At 41.5% G+C, this 16,961-nt stretch overlaps 5 protein-coding genes across 8 annotated transcripts in view; 2 read left to right on the top strand and 3 right to left on the bottom strand.

Moving 5' to 3' along the window:
• The window catches only part of LOC133969846 (cilia- and flagella-associated protein 54-like), a 61,622-nt gene extending 60,402 nt beyond the window's left edge, over positions 1-1,220 (bottom strand). Inside the window, exon 1 of the mRNA XM_062406549.1 lies at positions 1,072-1,220. Within this exon, the coding sequence (XP_062262533.1) occupies positions 1,072-1,220 (149 nt within the window). The remainder of the gene's footprint in view (positions 1-1,071) is intronic.
• Positions 1,221-2,369: 1,149 nt separating this feature from the next.
• Positions 2,370-3,389, top strand: LOC133969209 (alpha-crystallin A chain-like). The gene is made up of 3 exons (XM_062405517.1): positions 2,370-2,664; positions 2,837-2,959; positions 3,046-3,389. The coding sequence occupies exons 1-3, from the start codon at positions 2,485-2,487 to the stop codon at positions 3,235-3,237; spliced, it is 495 nt and encodes a 164-aa protein (XP_062261501.1). The 5' UTR covers positions 2,370-2,484; the 3' UTR covers positions 3,238-3,389.
• A 1,244-nt stretch (positions 3,390-4,633) lies between these two features.
• On the bottom strand, positions 4,634-6,192 carry mia (MIA SH3 domain containing). Its single transcript, XM_062406367.1, has 4 exons — positions 5,641-6,192; positions 5,341-5,474; positions 5,117-5,227; positions 4,634-5,007 (listed from the first exon to the last, which is right to left on the bottom strand). Exons 1-4 carry the CDS (start codon positions 5,756-5,758, stop codon positions 4,984-4,986), a joined length of 387 nt encoding a protein of 128 aa, XP_062262351.1. The 5' UTR covers positions 5,759-6,192; the 3' UTR covers positions 4,634-4,983.
• Positions 6,193-6,294: 102 nt separating this feature from the next.
• bicdl2 (BICD family like cargo adaptor 2) lies at positions 6,295-11,775 on the top strand. Of its 2 annotated transcripts, XM_062406998.1 has the most exons (10): positions 6,295-6,403; positions 7,087-7,549; positions 8,383-8,598; positions 8,840-8,956; positions 9,657-9,803; positions 9,974-10,120; positions 10,368-10,442; positions 11,022-11,104; positions 11,206-11,320; positions 11,409-11,775. In XM_062406998.1, exons 2-10 carry the CDS (start codon positions 7,304-7,306, stop codon positions 11,574-11,576), a joined length of 1,314 nt encoding a protein of 437 aa, XP_062262982.1. In that variant the 5' UTR covers positions 6,295-6,403; positions 7,087-7,303; the 3' UTR covers positions 11,577-11,775. The 2 variants fall into 2 exon arrangements, with proteins under 2 accessions (XP_062262982.1, XP_062262983.1); XM_062406999.1 differs by lacking the exon at positions 9,974-10,120.
• An 838-nt stretch (positions 11,776-12,613) lies between these two features.
• si:dkey-71l1.1 (uncharacterized protein LOC569883 homolog) lies at positions 12,614-16,750 on the bottom strand. Of its 3 annotated transcripts, none has more exons than XM_062406809.1 (10): positions 16,613-16,750; positions 15,892-16,091; positions 15,369-15,436; positions 15,161-15,253; positions 14,922-15,023; positions 14,672-14,777; positions 13,892-14,014; positions 13,697-13,773; positions 13,518-13,620; positions 12,614-13,436 (listed from the first exon to the last, which is right to left on the bottom strand). In XM_062406809.1, the coding sequence occupies exons 2-10, from the start codon at positions 16,073-16,075 to the stop codon at positions 13,297-13,299; spliced, it is 996 nt and encodes a 331-aa protein (XP_062262793.1). In that variant the 5' UTR covers positions 16,076-16,091; positions 16,613-16,750; the 3' UTR covers positions 12,614-13,296. The 3 variants fall into 3 exon arrangements, with proteins under 3 accessions (XP_062262793.1, XP_062262792.1, XP_062262794.1); XM_062406808.1 differs by having other exon boundaries at positions 16,599-16,748; XM_062406810.1 differs by having other exon boundaries at positions 16,609-16,748.
• Between the last annotated feature and the right edge of the window lie 211 nt (positions 16,751-16,961).

Here is a 16,961-nt window from a genome sequence, read left to right as displayed (position 1 = left end):
TAGAGTTAACATTAACCAGTCAGTAGAGTAGCTAACTGAATGAACATGACGGTAACTAGAGTTAACTTTAACCAGTCAGTAGAGTAACTGAATGAACCTGACGGTAACTAGAGTTAACTTTAACCAGTCAGTAGAGTAACTGAATGAACCTGACGGTAACTAGAGTTAACTTTAACCAGTCAGTAGAGTAACTAACTGAATGAACCTGTTGGTAACTAGAGTTAACTTTAACCAGTCAGTAGAGTAACTAACTGAATGAACCTGAGGGTAACTAGAGTTAACATTAACCAGTCAGTAGAGTAATTAACTGAATTAAGCTAATGGTAACTAGAGTTAACATTAACCAGTCAGTAGAGTAACTAACTGAATGAACCTGACGGGAACTAGAGTTAACATTAACCAGTCAGTAGAGTAGCTAACTGAATGAACCTGACGGTAACTAGAGTTAACTTTAACCAGTCAGTAGAGTAACTAACTGAATGAACCTGACGGTAACTAAAGTTTACATTAACCAGTCAGTAGAGTAACTAACTGAATGAACCTGACGGTAACCAGAGTTAACTTTAACCAGTCAGTAGAGTAACTGAATGAACCTGACGGTAACTAGAGTTAACTTTAACCAGTCAGTAGAGTAACTAACTGAATGAACCTGACGGTAACTAGAGTTAACTTTAACTAGTCAGTAGAGTAACTAACTGAATGAACCTGACGGTAACTAGAGTTAACATTAACCAGTCAGTAGAGTAACTAACTGAATGAACCTGGCGGTAACTAGAGTTAACATTAACCAGTCAGTAGAGTAATTAACTGAATTAAGCTAATGGTAACTAGAGTTAACATTAACCAGTCAGTAGAGTAATTAACTGAATTAAGCTAACGGTAACTAGAGTTAACAATAACCAGTCAGTAGAGTTACTAACTGAATGAACCTGTCTGTAACTAGAGTTAACATTAACCAGTCAGTAGAGTAATTAACTGAATTAAGCTAACGGTAACTAGAGTTAACATTAACCAGTCAGTAGAGTTACTAACTGAATGAACCTGTCGGTAGCTCTGCCTCTAGCGTCTTACCCTCTAACATACGAGTCGCTGCTGTCTTTGCTGCTGGAAGAGGCGACTCGTTTCATCAGAGTCATAAACGAATTAATGTCCCGTTCAAACGCTGAGACCACTGGGTTTCTTTTATCAAGTTTCCCGTAATATGAAGCCGGAAACTCCATCTCTGTAGCCGAGAAGTTAACTTGAACCGGCTAACGTGTTTATGCTAGCTCCCGTGTCCAACAACAAACTGAGGCTGGGCCTGTTACCATGGAAACGACGCACAGGAACTGGCAGGTATTTTATATTTTGTATTTTAACGGGCGATTATATGTATTTTATATTTTAATATGTGATTATTATGATGTGTATTTTATATTTAGTATTTATTTATTATGTGCATTTTATATTTCGATGTGTGATTATATCATTATGTGTACTCTTGTTAATTACCTTTGTTTTAACCGTTTTATCCTATGTGTCATAGAGCTTTATTAAAAGTGTACGCAGGAATACAGGACAACTTTTAGTTTTCACAACTTCCACTTCATGACAGTTGCGGTTTGTCACAACTAGTTACAACTATAAATAGATAGATGCAATTTAGGCTTTTGACTACTCCCGCTATTATCATGTAATAGTAATTGCTGGCTTTTTGTAACATAACTGAACTGCTTTGTCATGATGAATCATCTTTTGCCTGTCCAAATGACGGCCCATTTATAATAGGTTCCATTGCATGGTAACCTGGCTCAGCACGGAAAGTAAAATGATATGCGTTAATAGAATAAGTCACATAAACTAACACTTGGTGGTTGAGAACACGACTGGGAGAACGAAGCAGTCGTTGAAAGATGTTTGGTTGGCACAACTGAACCATGGTAGGAAGGGACTTCATATTTTTCATCTGAGCTCATGGCAAAATGATGCTCAGTGTCACGTAATGCTGCCCCTTACAAACTCATCAATTCCCATTCAACCCACACTGCCACTCTGCTCACAAACCTAAAGCTTCTGGCACTCGGAGCACAGCAAGCTAATGCTCTGGCAGCTATTCCTTAAACAAATCACACCCACACCAGACAGGCGCATTTCCTGGGGAACGAGTATGGGGGCATCAGCAGTACTCTGAGCCAGTGTCACCTCATGACCTGGAGAAGGGAGAGACAACCAGTCACAGGCGGTCAGATGAAACAATAAGGGCGATTGAGGGATAAATAGTTGACATCATTGTTCCAGAAAAGTCAGACTGTTGGCAGAGTCACTGTGCAAGAGTGGATGGGAGGTTGTGGAGGGGAGGGGACATGCAGAGGATGTGACCACAGACAGAGGCTCGGGCAAAGTCCTATAAATGAGGTGCCGCAGCACCCATGTCAAACCAAATCAAACCAAGACTCAGCCTCGCTCAGATCCATTGTTTTTTTTCACCTCTACTGAAATCTCATCATGGATATCCCCATCCAGTATCCTTGGTACCGTCGGGCCTTCCCTCATCGGCTCTCTGACCTCCCCCCGGCAGAGCCTTTTGTTGACTGGCCCCACATGTGGCCCTTTTCCTGGTCCTTGCCCTGGATGCGCCCGTCGGCCATGCGCTGGCTCAACTGGCCTGACAATGGACACAGTGAGGTAAAGTAAAATTCATGTGTCTCTAATGCAATCTGGTGAAATTACTGCTTGCTGAAAATGTATTGCCAACATAACTTCTTATCCCATATATACTATGGAACATGATGTAACAGACCATTGATGATGACTGATTCAAAATACAGCAGACTGACTCATCGTGCTGTCTCTACAGATGCGCATAGAAAAGGATCGCTTTGTCATATATCTGGATATGAAGCACTTCTCCCCTGACGAGCTTTCTATCAACGTCAGTGACGAGTTCATCACAATACATGGCAAACACGAGGATAGACAGGTCAGAGGGACTGCACGGCTCTGCAGAAATAATCCTACAGATTTGGTGACACCTTACTGATGCACTGACTCTAAATCTGTTTCCAGGACGACCATGGCTTTGTGTCGAGAGAGTTTATCAGGAAGTACAGGCTTCCTGCAGGCGTGTCGGGTGCTGATGTCAACGCCAGTCTGTCATCGGATGGTTTGCTGACAATCACTGCACCTCGGTCATCTTCTGGACAAGAACGCAATATTCCCATCTCCTGTGAGGATGGGACACCAAAACAGAAAATGTAGAGCAAAGCCTGACGCTGCCGATGCTGTTTCAGTTCTAACCAAAAGTGCTGCCTGTTGTACGGTTTAACCTGTCTCAGTTTAGACACGTGTAAGTGGGACATGCATGTCTAGATGTCTGCAGGTGTGTGGCTTCTAATAAACCAGTAACTCCTGATGGTGTCACAGCGAGACAAATTGTTGCCTTAATAAAAGACTAACATGTTGAGTTTAGATGACACCATATTGAAGTTTTCCAGAGACACACTGTGGTGACTTTCACCAAAATAACTTTTAGACTAAAAATCACATCAACCATGCATGTAAGGCAAGGCAAGATTATTTTTACAGCACATTTCAACAACAAGGCAATTTAAAGTGTTTTACATAAAAAACACATGCCATGTCTCAGCCGGTCCTGCACTTTGGTGACAAAATTATAAGTAAATGTTTTTATTCCAACCTAACACATCTTGCAGCATTTATCAGTTGTACTGGAAATGCTAAACAGTCAATTTAAAGGAGATGAAATGTAAATTCCTGTCAAAATTGTCAACTATAGATGATAACAGACTGAAATTCTTAGAATGAATTGTTTTTACAATAGTGTCAGTGTGGGTATGAGTAAGATGCCAACTTGATCGTTGTATGAGATCAGTGTTGGTTTCAGTGCGTGTCAGGAGGAAGGAGTTCTCTGGAGGCATATTCAGTGATATTATGGTTGTTCAGTAGGAACATAAAACGTCACCAAAGGACTTGGGACCAGGTGTGTTCTCTGTAGAGAGGAAGGAAAAGTGTGAATGAGCCGGAGGGAAAGTAGAGGACAGTGAAAGAATCAGCTAATGTTTGGAACTGATCACTGGGTTCCTTTTCCAGAGAGCGAGGACTGGAGCATGGACTCTGAGCTGCTAACGAAAGTGTGTGTATGTGTTTGTGTAGGTGTGTGCGCATATTTGTTTGTAGATGCAGAAATGATTTGCTCTATCGCCCCTTTATATCGGCAAAAACCCTTTGGCATATTATTACAGAATATATCAAAAAGAATAAACGTTGAAACTTAAATTAACAGGCCTGCTGTGTTTTTCGTCTGTTTCATTGACAAAAGAAAAAAGGTTTTTCTATAAAGCTGTTTCATGTGAATAACCATCACGTTATTCATTCAGTTTTTATTTGTTTTTGTCAGGTCTAGACTTCCAATTTCTGAATTAATATACTGTATAAGCACAAGCCCAATACCATTGTGGCTTGTCTTGAAAATATCCCTATCCCATAATTCCTTCATTCAGTACTGGGGGATTAACGCAGACTACCACTTCTTTGATGAGAACATTATGAGTTGGATTCAGATTTTCTGTGATACACAATCAAGAAAAGACAAGGACTGTAGTGGTGGAGAAAAAATATACACAATTTCAAATTTTTAAAACACATTTAATATTTGCAAAACAGACATAAACAGTATGAGGGAGTATTACAAAGAATGCAGGCTGTGAGTATTTTCTATGAATTCAATAAGGAGGAGGAATACAAAGCATTTAACAGAAATGGTTCATAATTCAGCACTGATAACTGAATGAAGCTAATGGTAACTAGAGTTAACATAAAAATGCGTTCTGCAATTATTTATTTTTAAATTAAGCTGCTGCCCATGTTTCCCTACAGATAATCCGCTGTGGACCTATACTGTACATCAACTGTATCATCAACCCTGTGTGTAAGATCATGTGACAAAGCCATTCTGTATTTGAAGGTTGACCTCTCCATCCATCATCAGTTACAGTAGAAGTCCCATTTCTGGAAACAAAAAGAGAATTAGATGAAAATATCGTGTGTGTGTGTGTGTGTGTGTGTGTGTGTGTGTGTGTGTGTGTGTGTGTGTGTGTGTGTGTGTGTGTCCACCTACAGTAGTTCTGACTTCAGTGCTGGCTGGCATGAGAGGATGCGTCTCCTCCACAACGCTGCTGGGGAAGTGGCCAATGCGAGCCTCCTGTTGTCCGTAATAAGAGTCTTGAACCTGCATACAGGCAAACAACCATTGTTGACAGCACCACTAGATGTTATTGCTCCACATGGGTGTTTTATGTACTCTACTTATTATCCCATATAAACCATCTTTGCTGTACTCACACTGCCAGCCCAGAAGAGGTTCCCTCTGTCTTTTAGCATTGCATATACATACACCAGCTGGCCCTGTCTGATGGGGATGAACCTGCAGTCTCCAGGATAGTAGTCCTGCACTGCACGAGCTATCAAGATGGGATCTGAGCAGAAACGATGCAAGAGAGTGATATATGTTACGAAAGAAGGCATCATAGAAAGATCTTTTGCATGTCATGATATTCAAGTGCAACTTTAGGTCTGCATGCAACAGTGGCTGCAGCATTGTTGCATGCAACATGTGAAGTAAAAGCAAGTTGTGCTACTTACGGCTGCAGTCAGTATCAGTGCAGAGTTTCTTCTCAGAGAGTTTTGGCATCTGCCTTCCAGCTTCACATGTTGCCAGCAAAAGCCAGATGGAAAAAGCGACCAAGAGTTTGCAAGTCATGACTGTACGTGAACGCAGCGACTGATCCTGTGGTCTCTGAGCTTGTTCACCCCTTTTTTTCTGTTCGCCGTCTCTGAGCGAGAGGTGTAATGACAGCAGTCCCCTCTTCTGCTCTCCCTACCCCCTACATTAACACACACACACGCACACACACATGCAGACACACAGAGCTCCTTTCAAAACTTACAAGCAGGTAAACAGGATGGGGGGGATGGCGAGGAGGAGTAGGAGGGCCAGATTACACAGACTCTGGTTTGTCTCCTATCCTCCCCCTCACCCCACCTCACTCTGTTTTATCCCCCTCTGCATCATGTCGGACTTTCCAACAACACATTCCTCAGAGTTAATTTACTGTATGTTTCCCCCGACCTTATTCAGCCACTAGATGTCAGAGCAATGGCTAATTTACTCTGTTCCACTTCTTCCCTGCTCACTGATTATTCCTCCCTCTGCTCGCTCCCTTTACCTTTACTTTAGAGGTGGAGCCACTGGCTGTATTTACATGCTGTATGTTTCCACTGCCAAGGAAACTAGCTGAGCCTCTCTTGTACAAACACACCCACACTCACAGACACACACACAGACGCACACTCACCAAACAGGAAGACTGTACCTGTTTACTGCGCGTTGGCTGGGAACTGGCAGGTAAGACAGCTTTAACATTTGTTCTTTAATCATGTGAGTTACAATTTATTATTTCATTTCAGATGATGAAAACATGCTAATTATAATTGGAGTGAGAACAAGTTCATTATTTTGTTTTCATAATGATTTTAAATTGGTTGACAGCACGGTTTCATGGGGTGTTACCATAACAGGTGAGGCCACATATGAGGACATCAGGCGTCAAGACAGAAATGACTGAGGTGAAACTGAGGAGACTTCAAAATGAAATTCTGTTTATTTAAACAGGATAATGACAGGAAACTATACAACGTGGTACTAACTTCTCATGGAGACTTACTATTGACTTAGAAGGTGGATGTGGTGGTGATCACATCTAAGTGATTTGGCTAATATTTACTATTTTAGAGACTGTAATGAGAAGAGTTAATTAGTTTGTTGTATTTGTAGGAAACTGTGGAGCACAATGCCTTTGCAATTTAGGGAGGGGGCCAAACACAACAGAGGAGCTGGTATTTCGGTCAAAGTAACAAAAGCGCCCCTCAGACAAAAGACCTCGTTAAAAGCGTGTGATTGTGTTACTAGAAAACCACTCGTATGGTTTTCACATCACCCTGGTACATGTCCTGGTTTTCACTGTTAAATTTGACAAATATGTCTATTGTGCTGTTCCGTGTCACTGAAGGTCTTTCCTTTGCCCACAGAGTTATCTGTGAAGACAGAGATTTGATTGCCACCAGCAACAGGACAATTGGCATCACTGTGAGGGAGTTTGGCTGAGACATATTGGACTACACAATTGGATTCCTGACTGTACACAAACAAAGATCATGGCTGCCTTCTTGCCACCTGTATGAGTGGATTACAAGACCTGGGATGATGCTTTTCTAACCGAGACCTACAAACCTGCAACTGTTAACAATGTTCACCCCGCGGAAAAGCAGTCTGCCCTCCCCCAGCATGGAGGACTCCTTCTTCCCTCTGTCCTCATCTTCCTCGATGTCTCTCTCCTTTGCTCTCCCTTCGTCTACCTCCTCTCCTGGCTGTCTCGATGGCACAGGTGAGATAGAGACAGATCTGATCCTGGCTGCGGAGCTGGGACAGGCCTTGCTGGAGAAGAATGAGGAGCTGGCTGCCTCTCTGGAGCAGAGGGAGAGGGAGATGGAGGTAAGGATGAGGCGGCTATAAATCATGTTTGGATTTTGAAGTTTTCTAACGTAAAAAAAACTGTAAGGAGGTGTTAACTGCAAACTTTTACCAACAAGCAAATCACACCTCAGTGATTCGAGCCTGCAGTGTGTGGAATTTATTTTATTCTTCTTTTATTTAATTCCATCTAATGCACTCAAAAAGGTTTAAAAAACATGAATATAAAACCAAGATAAAAACAACATTAAATCTTCCAAATGCATTTTACCTTACTTTATTTCACACTACTTTTGTTTTTGCAGATACACAGAAAACATATCGGAATAAGGAATATAGCTAATGAGGAGAAACATGCAGAGAAATGTTATCCACAATATTTAGAGCTGTTATTGCAATAGTTTTGAACGCTTGTTTATTCTTTAAGTGTTTTTCTGTGTAAATGACTGACATATTCATATACATTCATTGCTTTGTCAGTGTTAAGCTGCCACTATGATACGCCTATTAAAATGAGTCAATATAACATGTGAGGGAACCAGATATCAATTATAACATTATTGTTGGCTGGATTCCATTGAACTGTCTCAGTTTCAGGGACATGTCATTGTGTTTTCAGACTCACTGTCATAGCTTCCTGTAATGCAGAGTAGATCAGAGCCTTGGGCACTCAAAATCTAATACCTGTGTTTTCCCTATGCCAAGAGAAACCTGCCTATAGAAACCAGCATATATTACCCTTTTACTTCATATTCAAAGCAACAAGAAGGCAGAAATAAAATGATCCATCTATTTCAGTATCTGATATTTTCATGGTGCCTAAAAGTCACTTCATGTTGCGTTCACTGTCTCAGGTTTTACAGCAGGAGAAGCATGTTCTTCAGAGGAGGCTGGAGATGAATGAAATGGACTCTGGACAGAAAGAGGCAGAGCTGACGGCGGATTTGTTCTCCCTGAGGGCCGAGGTGGAGCGCCATCACAGCAATGGAAGAGACCGCAGGAGGGACGAGAGCGAGCAACTGACTCAGTTGGCCAATCACAACCAGCGATTGGTGGAGCAGCTGGCAGAGGTCAGCCTTGATACCTGCCAAAGAGAGACGTCATGATTCTGTTGTAATGCAGTTAGAATGAAGAGAATCTAGGTGTATATGTGTGGTGTGGCTGTGTGTGGGAAGTGTCTGCGTCACTGTGGTGTCACGTCACACTCTCACAGGCGAGAAAAATGCAGACAAGCAGGTTTTGGGAGTCCTATCTTTGTCACTCCTTGAATAACAGCCTTTTTTAAAACCTTTCCAACTCCCTCCCACCCAGGCTGTAACACTGGAGCATTCCTTGCGGATCGAGCTTCGTTCCCTCAGGGAAGAGATGGAAGAATCGTCTTTCAGCAGAAATATCAGTTTCTCACAGATACAGAATATTCAAGCAGAGGTAAACTTGACATTTCAAACTAGCAGCGTTTTGTGGGACCATGCACCTGTTTGCAATACATGGCTTTTTATGAAAGAAAAACAAGTGCTATTATCAAAGTCTGTCTCTAAAATTGTAAAGATTTTTTCTTTGACGTCTCAAGCTGATTGATGTTTTGGGTGGCTTCATTCTGACGTGAGTGCATACCTCTGCCAGAGCCTAACAGTCCCTTCAAATTCAATCAAGCTGCATCAAACTCCCAGATATCAGTCTTCTAAATGTGCTGTTTTATTTCCTCATGACCCATGAATTATTCCCTGATGGGAAACCAATGAAAATCTCAAAGAACGCACCATGTCGCAATGTTAAAGAAAGTGATCTGCAGCCTTGTGCCAAAATGTAATGGGCTGTTTCTTTGCCAAAGTCCCATCCATCCACAAAGTTTCATCGAAATCCGTTAAGTATTACTTGCAAAAAGCACCCCTATCAAAAAAAAGAAAACGGGCGAGGATATAAAAGCACAATATGGAGTAAATGCATTAAGATTTAACAGACACATTACTTACTTTGAAACTGTGTTTATGTCAATGCTTTGAATCTGTTTACAAATGAATTGTAATTCTATTTAAATGTGGATCAGAAGCACAATCCTACAACCAGTGCCTGTCTCATGAGTGCCAAGTCTCTTATCTTCATCCATGTTTCCCTTCCTCCTGCACAGAATCGAGTTTTGCTGGAGCGGCTGTCGTACATGGAGGCACAACTCAAAGCCTCGCAGGAGGACGGCGACAGACTCCGAGTGGAGAGAGAGGGACAGAGAGAGAGAGTATCTGACCTGCAGATGAAACTGAAGGACAAAGAATCAGAGGTGAGAAGATGTTGCACTGAAACACTCCGCCGAGGAAGCAGGGAGAGAACCGTGTGTTGCAGGAGGTGTCACTCACCACTAACAGAATAAGACACTAACACGACTAGCTGTCAGCTCTTGATTCGTCTGTCTGTGTCTCACTGCATGTGTGTTTGTGTGTCTACATGTAGATAGAGCAGGAGCAGGGAGTGGTGTTTGAGTTGCGTACATTGAATCGCTCTCTGCAGCAAAAAGCTCTGGGCCTGGAGAAGGACAGCTTCCTGGACAGTGCTCACACACAACCTCTGTCTCTGCTTAGTGAGATTCAGCAATCACAGGTACTCACAAAAGAGAGACACACACAAACAACACACCGGCATCTGCACAATAACTGCATCGTCTTACTTGTGCACTAACTCTGACCCTGTACTCACATCCGCTCTTAACTACTTTGATACTAAACTGCTTTTCTGTCATTGCATCATTACATGTCTTTTTTTTTTATCGTAGCATCAAAAGCACAAAAAGCTGCTAATATATGTTGTGACCGCTGTGAACCTTCTGTCTGTTTCTCCTGTTGTTCAGGCTAAAGATGCTCTTCTAGCTCATTCCACAGTCCTGCAAGCAAGAGACGAAGAGATACAGACACTCAAAGAGGAGGTCTGTCGAACTGTACACACACACACACACACACACAATGTAAAATGGTGATTGACTGAGTGGAGGAAACACAATGAGTTGTTGCTGGTTTCCATTTCACTACCAAATGTAACAATAGAAACTAGAAGGCAGTCAGTAGAGCGGTATACAGGCCCAACAGTGACCTAATATTCAAACAAGTTTTTAGCTAAGGCCACATTTCGTTATCTTAAAGCTCGGATTCATTATCAAACTGGGGATTTGCAGCATATTGCACAAACTCAAACATATTAGTCCCTTATATATTCTTTATTTTCTTCATAAAGATACATGAAATATTTTCTGGTCCACTATCAAGTGCGATGTGGGAACTTACAAATACTGATAATAGACTTTTCAGTTCTAGTGTCCAGTACTCAAGAAGATATACGCATGTTTGTAGATTTTGGAGCAGCGAATAAGAAGTTAACTGTCTTCATCAAACAACAAAGCAGTTTTCAAAGGACTATTGTAAAGGGTGTCTTGGATCTCAGGAGCTGAAAAAGGAAAAATATAATATTATGATGACTTTTTTATCCCTTTTTCTTTCCCACTCTGCAGCTACACTCCCAACGAGAAGAGCTGGAGACTTTGAGGGAAGAAGTCAAGCAGTTCGGAGGCAGTAAAGAAAAGCCGAGCTATAGGTGATGATACAGAGAATCACGTGTTGATGTGATATTAACTGATTGCATTAGAAACCACAGTGACGTATGTTTAACTAATTTCCATGGTCATCAATGTTCAGTTCCTTGGAGAGTGAGTTGGCCACAGTGCGACAGGAGAAAGAATCGCTTACTCAGCAGCTTCTCAACACCATCAAACAAAAGGTGGCGCTGTCTCAGGAGCTGGAAGCCTGGCAGGTGTGTCTTTGTTCATGGATCCAAAGTTCTAATTGATGATTTTTTGGCAAACACATTGAGGTTGATTTTCTTTTCTGCCTTGTTGCAGGAGGACATGCGGTTGGTGATCAGTCAGCAGGTGCAGCAACAGGAGGAGACGAGAGAGAAGGACAAAGAGCAGGAGAGAGAAAAGACAGTGGGACTCCAACGAAGCAAATCTCTGAGAGTGAAGGGAGAGGCAGGGAAGAGATTCTTCTCCTTTTTCAAAGACAAATAACTGTCAGCAGTTTAAACGGACTGAGAATCAGCTTTTATCTCTGCCACTGGGAGCTGATGTCGCCACATGTGCTGTTATCAGAATCAACAAGTCAAATGTTTACAGACCTTACATATGAATATATTTGTATTTACAGTAGATGGATGTACAGTAATATCACTTTTTTTATCATTTTTGTATTAAAAGGTTTTAAAAGCCACTTACGAATAATGGGTTTTACAATATTGTGGTTGCTTTGCAGTTTTAATGATGTATTTTCTAAATGACTGGTTTAGTTCTAAAAGAGAAAAATGAATATCATATTTGTATGTAAAGCACGGGGAAGCACAAGTTTGAAAAAAAATCCATCCATCCATTATCTACCGGGAGTCAATCCCGGCTGTGATGGAGAAAGAGGCGGGGAACACCCTGGGCAGGTCGCCAGCATATCACAGGGACAGTCTTCAGATTACCCAACCCCAATCTGCATGTCTTTAGATTTTATGAGGGTAGCAGTCCCTGGCAAAACCCATGCAGAAGAGTGGAGAACATGCCAACTCCAAAGTAGAATTCAAACCAAGGACAAAACAATAGGTTGAAGGCAGCTAAGAAGTTAAGAATTATGTCTTAATTATGTTAAGAAAGTTTTCTGTTAGTTTGTCACTAAGAACAAACCCCATCAAGACACATTTATTGGTCCAGTTAATACAGTATAAAGAGCTGCTGATAGCGGCTTTATAACTCAATGAATGTGCAGCACTATACGTACAGAACTACAACATGTTGAAGAAAAAACAGTTTAGCTTTAATATAAATAACATCTTTATTAAATGAAGCCCAAAAATACAGTCATTCCCCTCCAACTCTCTCTGTGCCTATAATACATAATGTATAAACGATACATTAAAAACATTGAATTTGTTAAATAGGAATGGAAATGCCCAGAAGCAGCGTGGGTAGTGCAGGTTGCATACAGGTCAGTGTTTCCACATGACCTTCATCTATACACATACAGTAGAGTTCTGGTTCAATGGAGTCACAGAGCACAGCTGCCCCTCACCTGGGGCTAACATTACGCGCAGCACAACGGTCCATTTGCTCCTGTGGGGAGCACTCACACACTTTTATACCCTGGTGGAGATGGAAGATTGGCAATTGCACAGAATCGAACGCATGGATGATGGGGAAGATTATGTATTGCTCTTACATACCACAATAATTTGCTGGAGAAAATTGTTAACATCCAGGTCGGGTATACACAAACCATAGTTAATGGTCTTAGACATAAAACCATACATAGCTTTGAATGCAATCTTTAAACATATATTTTCTTTATGTCTAGCTACAGTATAAAATTTTATTTTATTTTCAGTTGAAAGTAAAGAATGTCTCTATTCCATTGTCCAGAGGGTGGTGTCCAGTCTGGTTTCAGGGAGAGATGAAAACGCATCTCAAGTCACTATGTGGAGCCTCTCAAATGTTAATCCAGTGTAATCCTCTTGTCGCGATCAGAGAACATCATCACCATTCAAGAGGTAGGTTGCAAGATTAGATGCATCGTTTTATGGAAACATTTTGGGCTTCAACGGTCTAAAAACAATCCACAATACTCTGCTGGTTCCAAGTGTTTTACCGAAGCAGATCAAATTTGAAAGGTTGGGTTATTGAGAAGCCTCTCGAACTGGTCCCTGGACGGTCCTCCCCATGTTGGGCTGTATGAACAGCAGGGGTTAGTGGAGGATTATCCCACATTGACGCCAAGCCCCACTTGCAGCTTGTCACCTCTGTGATTTACAAAGGCACCCATGATCAAGGTGGCAGGGAGCGGAGTCAGGCGCTTCTCCAACACGCCTCCTATTATACACCGACTGTTTATCATACCTGGATACACACACACAGGAAAAATGTCTGTGTATGTTTTCAGAATTATTTTCATAAACATGATATTAGAAAGAAAGTTACCTCGAAACACCATGTTGGCCTCTGGGAGTTCCATCTGATACCCAAACGAGGCTGTGGTCTCTTGTGTCCTGGTACTGGCTTCAAACTCCACTCCCACTTGGATCTGGTGAACATGCAAAATCATTTTTGCAAAATGCAGCATAGGTTGTATTTATACACTCTGGTGGTAATTGCTGTACCTGTTTGTTAGCTCTGTGATAGTAGCTGGCATGGGCACCTCCTTTTCCCGCATTCAGTGTCGCCACCCAGTTTGGTCCTGCGTCAAGAGGAAGAAACATGCTGCTGCTCGATGAATCAGAACAGTTCAGAGAATGAGCCATCTAAATGAAGTCAGACACCTTAAAGTGGATTCACAAATAAAAATAAATTCTCACTAGAGTACTGTCCAGCCAAAGTGAGAATTCCTCCTTCCTCCGATCTGCCGCGATGGTAGACCAGCTCTCCTCCTAACACCAGCCCAGAAGACACACTCTGCAGGAAGTGTGCCACAAGGATAACTGTAGCAGAGTAACACACAGATACATCGCAGACACAGAGAAGATTAGATTTGGTAAAGTGGTACCATAAATCAGTTTGAAGGCAGATAGGAAGGACTAGAGCCCAACTGATCTGGATTTCTGGGGACCAATACCAAGATTAGGGTGTAAAAAGATTTCATTATCGATATATCAGCTGATGATTTTATACATTTTTTAAATGTTGCCAATGATTCCTTAGATGTGATTATCAAACCCTCATGAGAGAGAAATGTAATTGAGGTTTGGATATTTCATAGTCTAACCATATACTTTATTATAAAGGATTCTAAATATAACGAAAACACCAGTACAACCAAAAATGTAGAACTTGAATTAAGAAAATAAATGTACTTTTCTTGTAAAATTTAAATGATAAGTGCACATCTTTTCTGCATTGTTTGTTTGTGCAAGTTTTCATAATTCATATCTGCCAACTAATAAATCCATCAGGCTCCACTGAGTTTTAGAAGCTAATATCAACATATCATATCAGGAGAAACAATTTCATTTCCTCAAACCTATCAGCCAACATTGATATGCAAATGTTTGTCTTCAAACAAATGCAGGTGCAAAATAATTGAGCAATTACTGTAATGCTCAGGTGAGGCTCTAAATGTTCCATGTGTCATTTATCACCTGACTCTCTGAGGACGTCCGGGTTAGCTACTGTCACAGCGGCAGTGAAGTCATTCCCTCTGTACTCGGTCTCAAACTGCCACGTTACAAATTGGGACTGCTGAGTCTATAACACAAGAGTTTAACTGTTGAGAAATTTTCAGCAAAGCGCGTGAACTTAGTGTAAAATAACAGACTTTTATAGACATGGAGAGTGAATGTGGTCTGTGATAGATACATAAGTGGAAAGAGTTGGACATTTGGACCTCACCTGGAAGACGGACCTGGCTCGTACGCGCTCAGTGAGATGCACGAGAGCGTGAGCGTTCAGGCTACCTGAAGAGTCCACCTCACCGATCAGTGCTGGGGCATCCTGAAATGTGAGGAGGTATCAGTGTGCAACCCGACAACTCATAAAGGCAGAAGTTCTTTCTTCTCCAATATAGCAGACAAAAACATGACTGATAAAGTAACAGTAAAATATGTATCATCTGATGACCCGTGCTTGACCTTGTCTTTGCTGTAATCATCAGACTGCAGATGCTCCACGTGGAACCGATAGTGCGAAGGACTAACAGCACTGAGATGCAGAGTGTGACTGGCCTGGACACACACATACACAAAGCAAACATCGGGTATTACAACATTCATACTCGTTAAGTCTTTACCAGCAACAAATGGTTTGCATGTAAATGAATGTCAGAGGCTGAAGAGTCACCTTGAAGAAGCTGCTCAGAGTTTTATTGATGATCATCTTAACGCCTTCAATTTGTTGAGGAAAAACATCTGAGAAGAAAAAGGAGAATGATTTTATTCATTCGATTTTGAACTGGGTTAAGGGTTTTAATCATGGAATTGTTGTACAAATACATACAGGTACAGGTAATGTTATCTTCTGATTATTCTGCACTTATAATGGTGATTGATTTCAGTAAGACTTTTGTGTAGTATTTCTTTGGCTGGTGCAGCGTTATTATAACAAAACTGACATTTACACAGCTACAGCTGAATTTCTTTTATTTTTTACACATTATTTTAGGAGCATAAAGTGCATGTAAACTTTTGCGATAGATGTAAATATATTCTATATTAAATGACAATTATATTTGAATAGCTTTTGACACATCTGGCAGCCTATGAACCATCAATAAAGATGTTGACCTTCTGCATCGAGTGTTCAGTTTTGGGACTCTGTTTTCAAGTGTACATATCACACATCATGCAGTTTATCCAAGACGTACCTTTGCAGCTCCTATGGAGAGAGTGAAAGCTGCCTGGGTTGGGCAGGCGGCCATCTCTCTTTTCCCAGCGCGGTGGACTGTCCCAGTGAGCAGGATGTGTGTCCCAGCGAGGAGGAGGGGGGTCCGTGGAGAAAGGCCAGTTCTGATGGCCCGGACCACAGGTCAAAGCCAGGACGCTGCCCATGTGGGTGTAACACTTCCTACATCACACAAAATATACACAAAGGACAGTTTTAAGATGACCATCTGCAATTGGATCTTCCAGACTTTGTCCCTGCATGAAGAGAACAGAGGTCGAGCATAAAGCATGAAAAACAGAACAGAAAATCCAGTTTATCCTTGGCTAGTTGTGGTTTTCCTCAAGCCTGACATCTTACACAAAATTTATTTATTGAACGCAGACAGTGTAATATATATAAATAACCTGGGTATATAGGTATAGATATGAATAGTATGTGTACAGGTATGTTGCTGCACCAACATATACACCTACAGACAGTTAATGACATCCTCAAGGGTGCAAAGAAAATGTAATATGCAAACTTAATATTTTGAATTGGTCTGCATTAGATTTGAACCTTGAATAACACAGATAGTCGCTACACTGTGCATCATGTCAGGCTGTCTGATGTTTTCATGTGCAGGTGCAGCAACATCCGTTAGCTAGCATGACCTTAGCAACAGCAAAAACACATGCATGTACGCACACGTTGCTACCTACGTCCGATGCGATCAAAACGCCTCAGAATTCCGGGAGGAACTGATCGCTGCACATCAGATAAACTGTCAGCCGCACGTTCTTCTTCAATAAACCCTTAAGCAAACGATGGCAGGTGATGCTGGGATGAAGTGATGCTGTGAGTGGGGCTCCCTCCTCCAGATGTGACGCTCCACCCTGCATCACGTCCCCCCGGAAACACGAGTTAAAAAACATATTTTCATGCCTTTATTTATCAACTCATTTATAATATGATAAAGAGATGCGTATAATACACATTCACTCACGTGGCTTTTAACATTAAATGCGTTTGTATGTTTGTTGGCACAGGTGCACGTTTGTGAACCCGGGT

Source organism: Platichthys flesus, chromosome 15 (assembly GCF_949316205.1).
Source record: "Platichthys flesus chromosome 15, fPlaFle2.1, whole genome shotgun sequence".
NCBI lineage: Eukaryota > Metazoa > Chordata > Actinopteri > Pleuronectiformes > Pleuronectidae > Platichthys > Platichthys flesus.
Note: the sequence above shows the minus strand (reverse complement) of the source record. Positions and strands in the feature narration are given on the sequence as shown.

Coding starts and splice junctions, on each gene's coding strand:
- mia (XM_062406367.1), bottom strand. CDS start 5,758: ATGACTTGCAAACTCTTGGTCGCTTTTTCCATCTGGCTTTTGCTGGCA. Junction 5,475..5,640: donor CACTGATACTGACTGCAGCC/GTAAGTAGCACA, acceptor GTTTCTGCTCAG/ATCCCATCTTGATAGCTCGT. Junction 5,228..5,340: donor ACCTCTTCTGGGCTGGCAGT/GTGAGTACAGCA, acceptor GCCTGTATGCAG/GTTCAAGACTCTTATTACGG.
- LOC133969209 (XM_062405517.1), top strand. CDS start 2,485: ATGGATATCCCCATCCAGTATCCTTGGTACCGTCGGGCCTTCCCTCAT. Junction 2,665..2,836: donor CTGACAATGGACACAGTGAG/GTAAAGTAAAAT, acceptor CTGTCTCTACAG/ATGCGCATAGAAAAGGATCG. Junction 2,960..3,045: donor GCAAACACGAGGATAGACAG/GTCAGAGGGACT, acceptor ATCTGTTTCCAG/GACGACCATGGCTTTGTGTC.
- bicdl2 (XM_062406998.1), top strand. CDS start 7,304: ATGTTCACCCCGCGGAAAAGCAGTCTGCCCTCCCCCAGCATGGAGGAC. Junction 7,550..8,382: donor AGAGGGAGAGGGAGATGGAG/GTAAGGATGAGG, acceptor TCACTGTCTCAG/GTTTTACAGCAGGAGAAGCA. Junction 8,599..8,839: donor TGGTGGAGCAGCTGGCAGAG/GTCAGCCTTGAT, acceptor CCTCCCACCCAG/GCTGTAACACTGGAGCATTC.
- si:dkey-71l1.1 (XM_062406809.1), bottom strand. CDS start 16,075: ATGGGCAGCGTCCTGGCTTTGACCTGTGGTCCGGGCCATCAGAACTGG. Junction 15,024..15,160: donor ATGATTACAGCAAAGACAAG/GTCAAGCACGGG, acceptor CTCACATTTCAG/GATGCCCCAGCACTGATCGG. Junction 13,774..13,891: donor TTTGGCTGGACAGTACTCTA/GTGAGAATTTAT, acceptor CTCTTGACGCAG/GACCAAACTGGGTGGCGACA.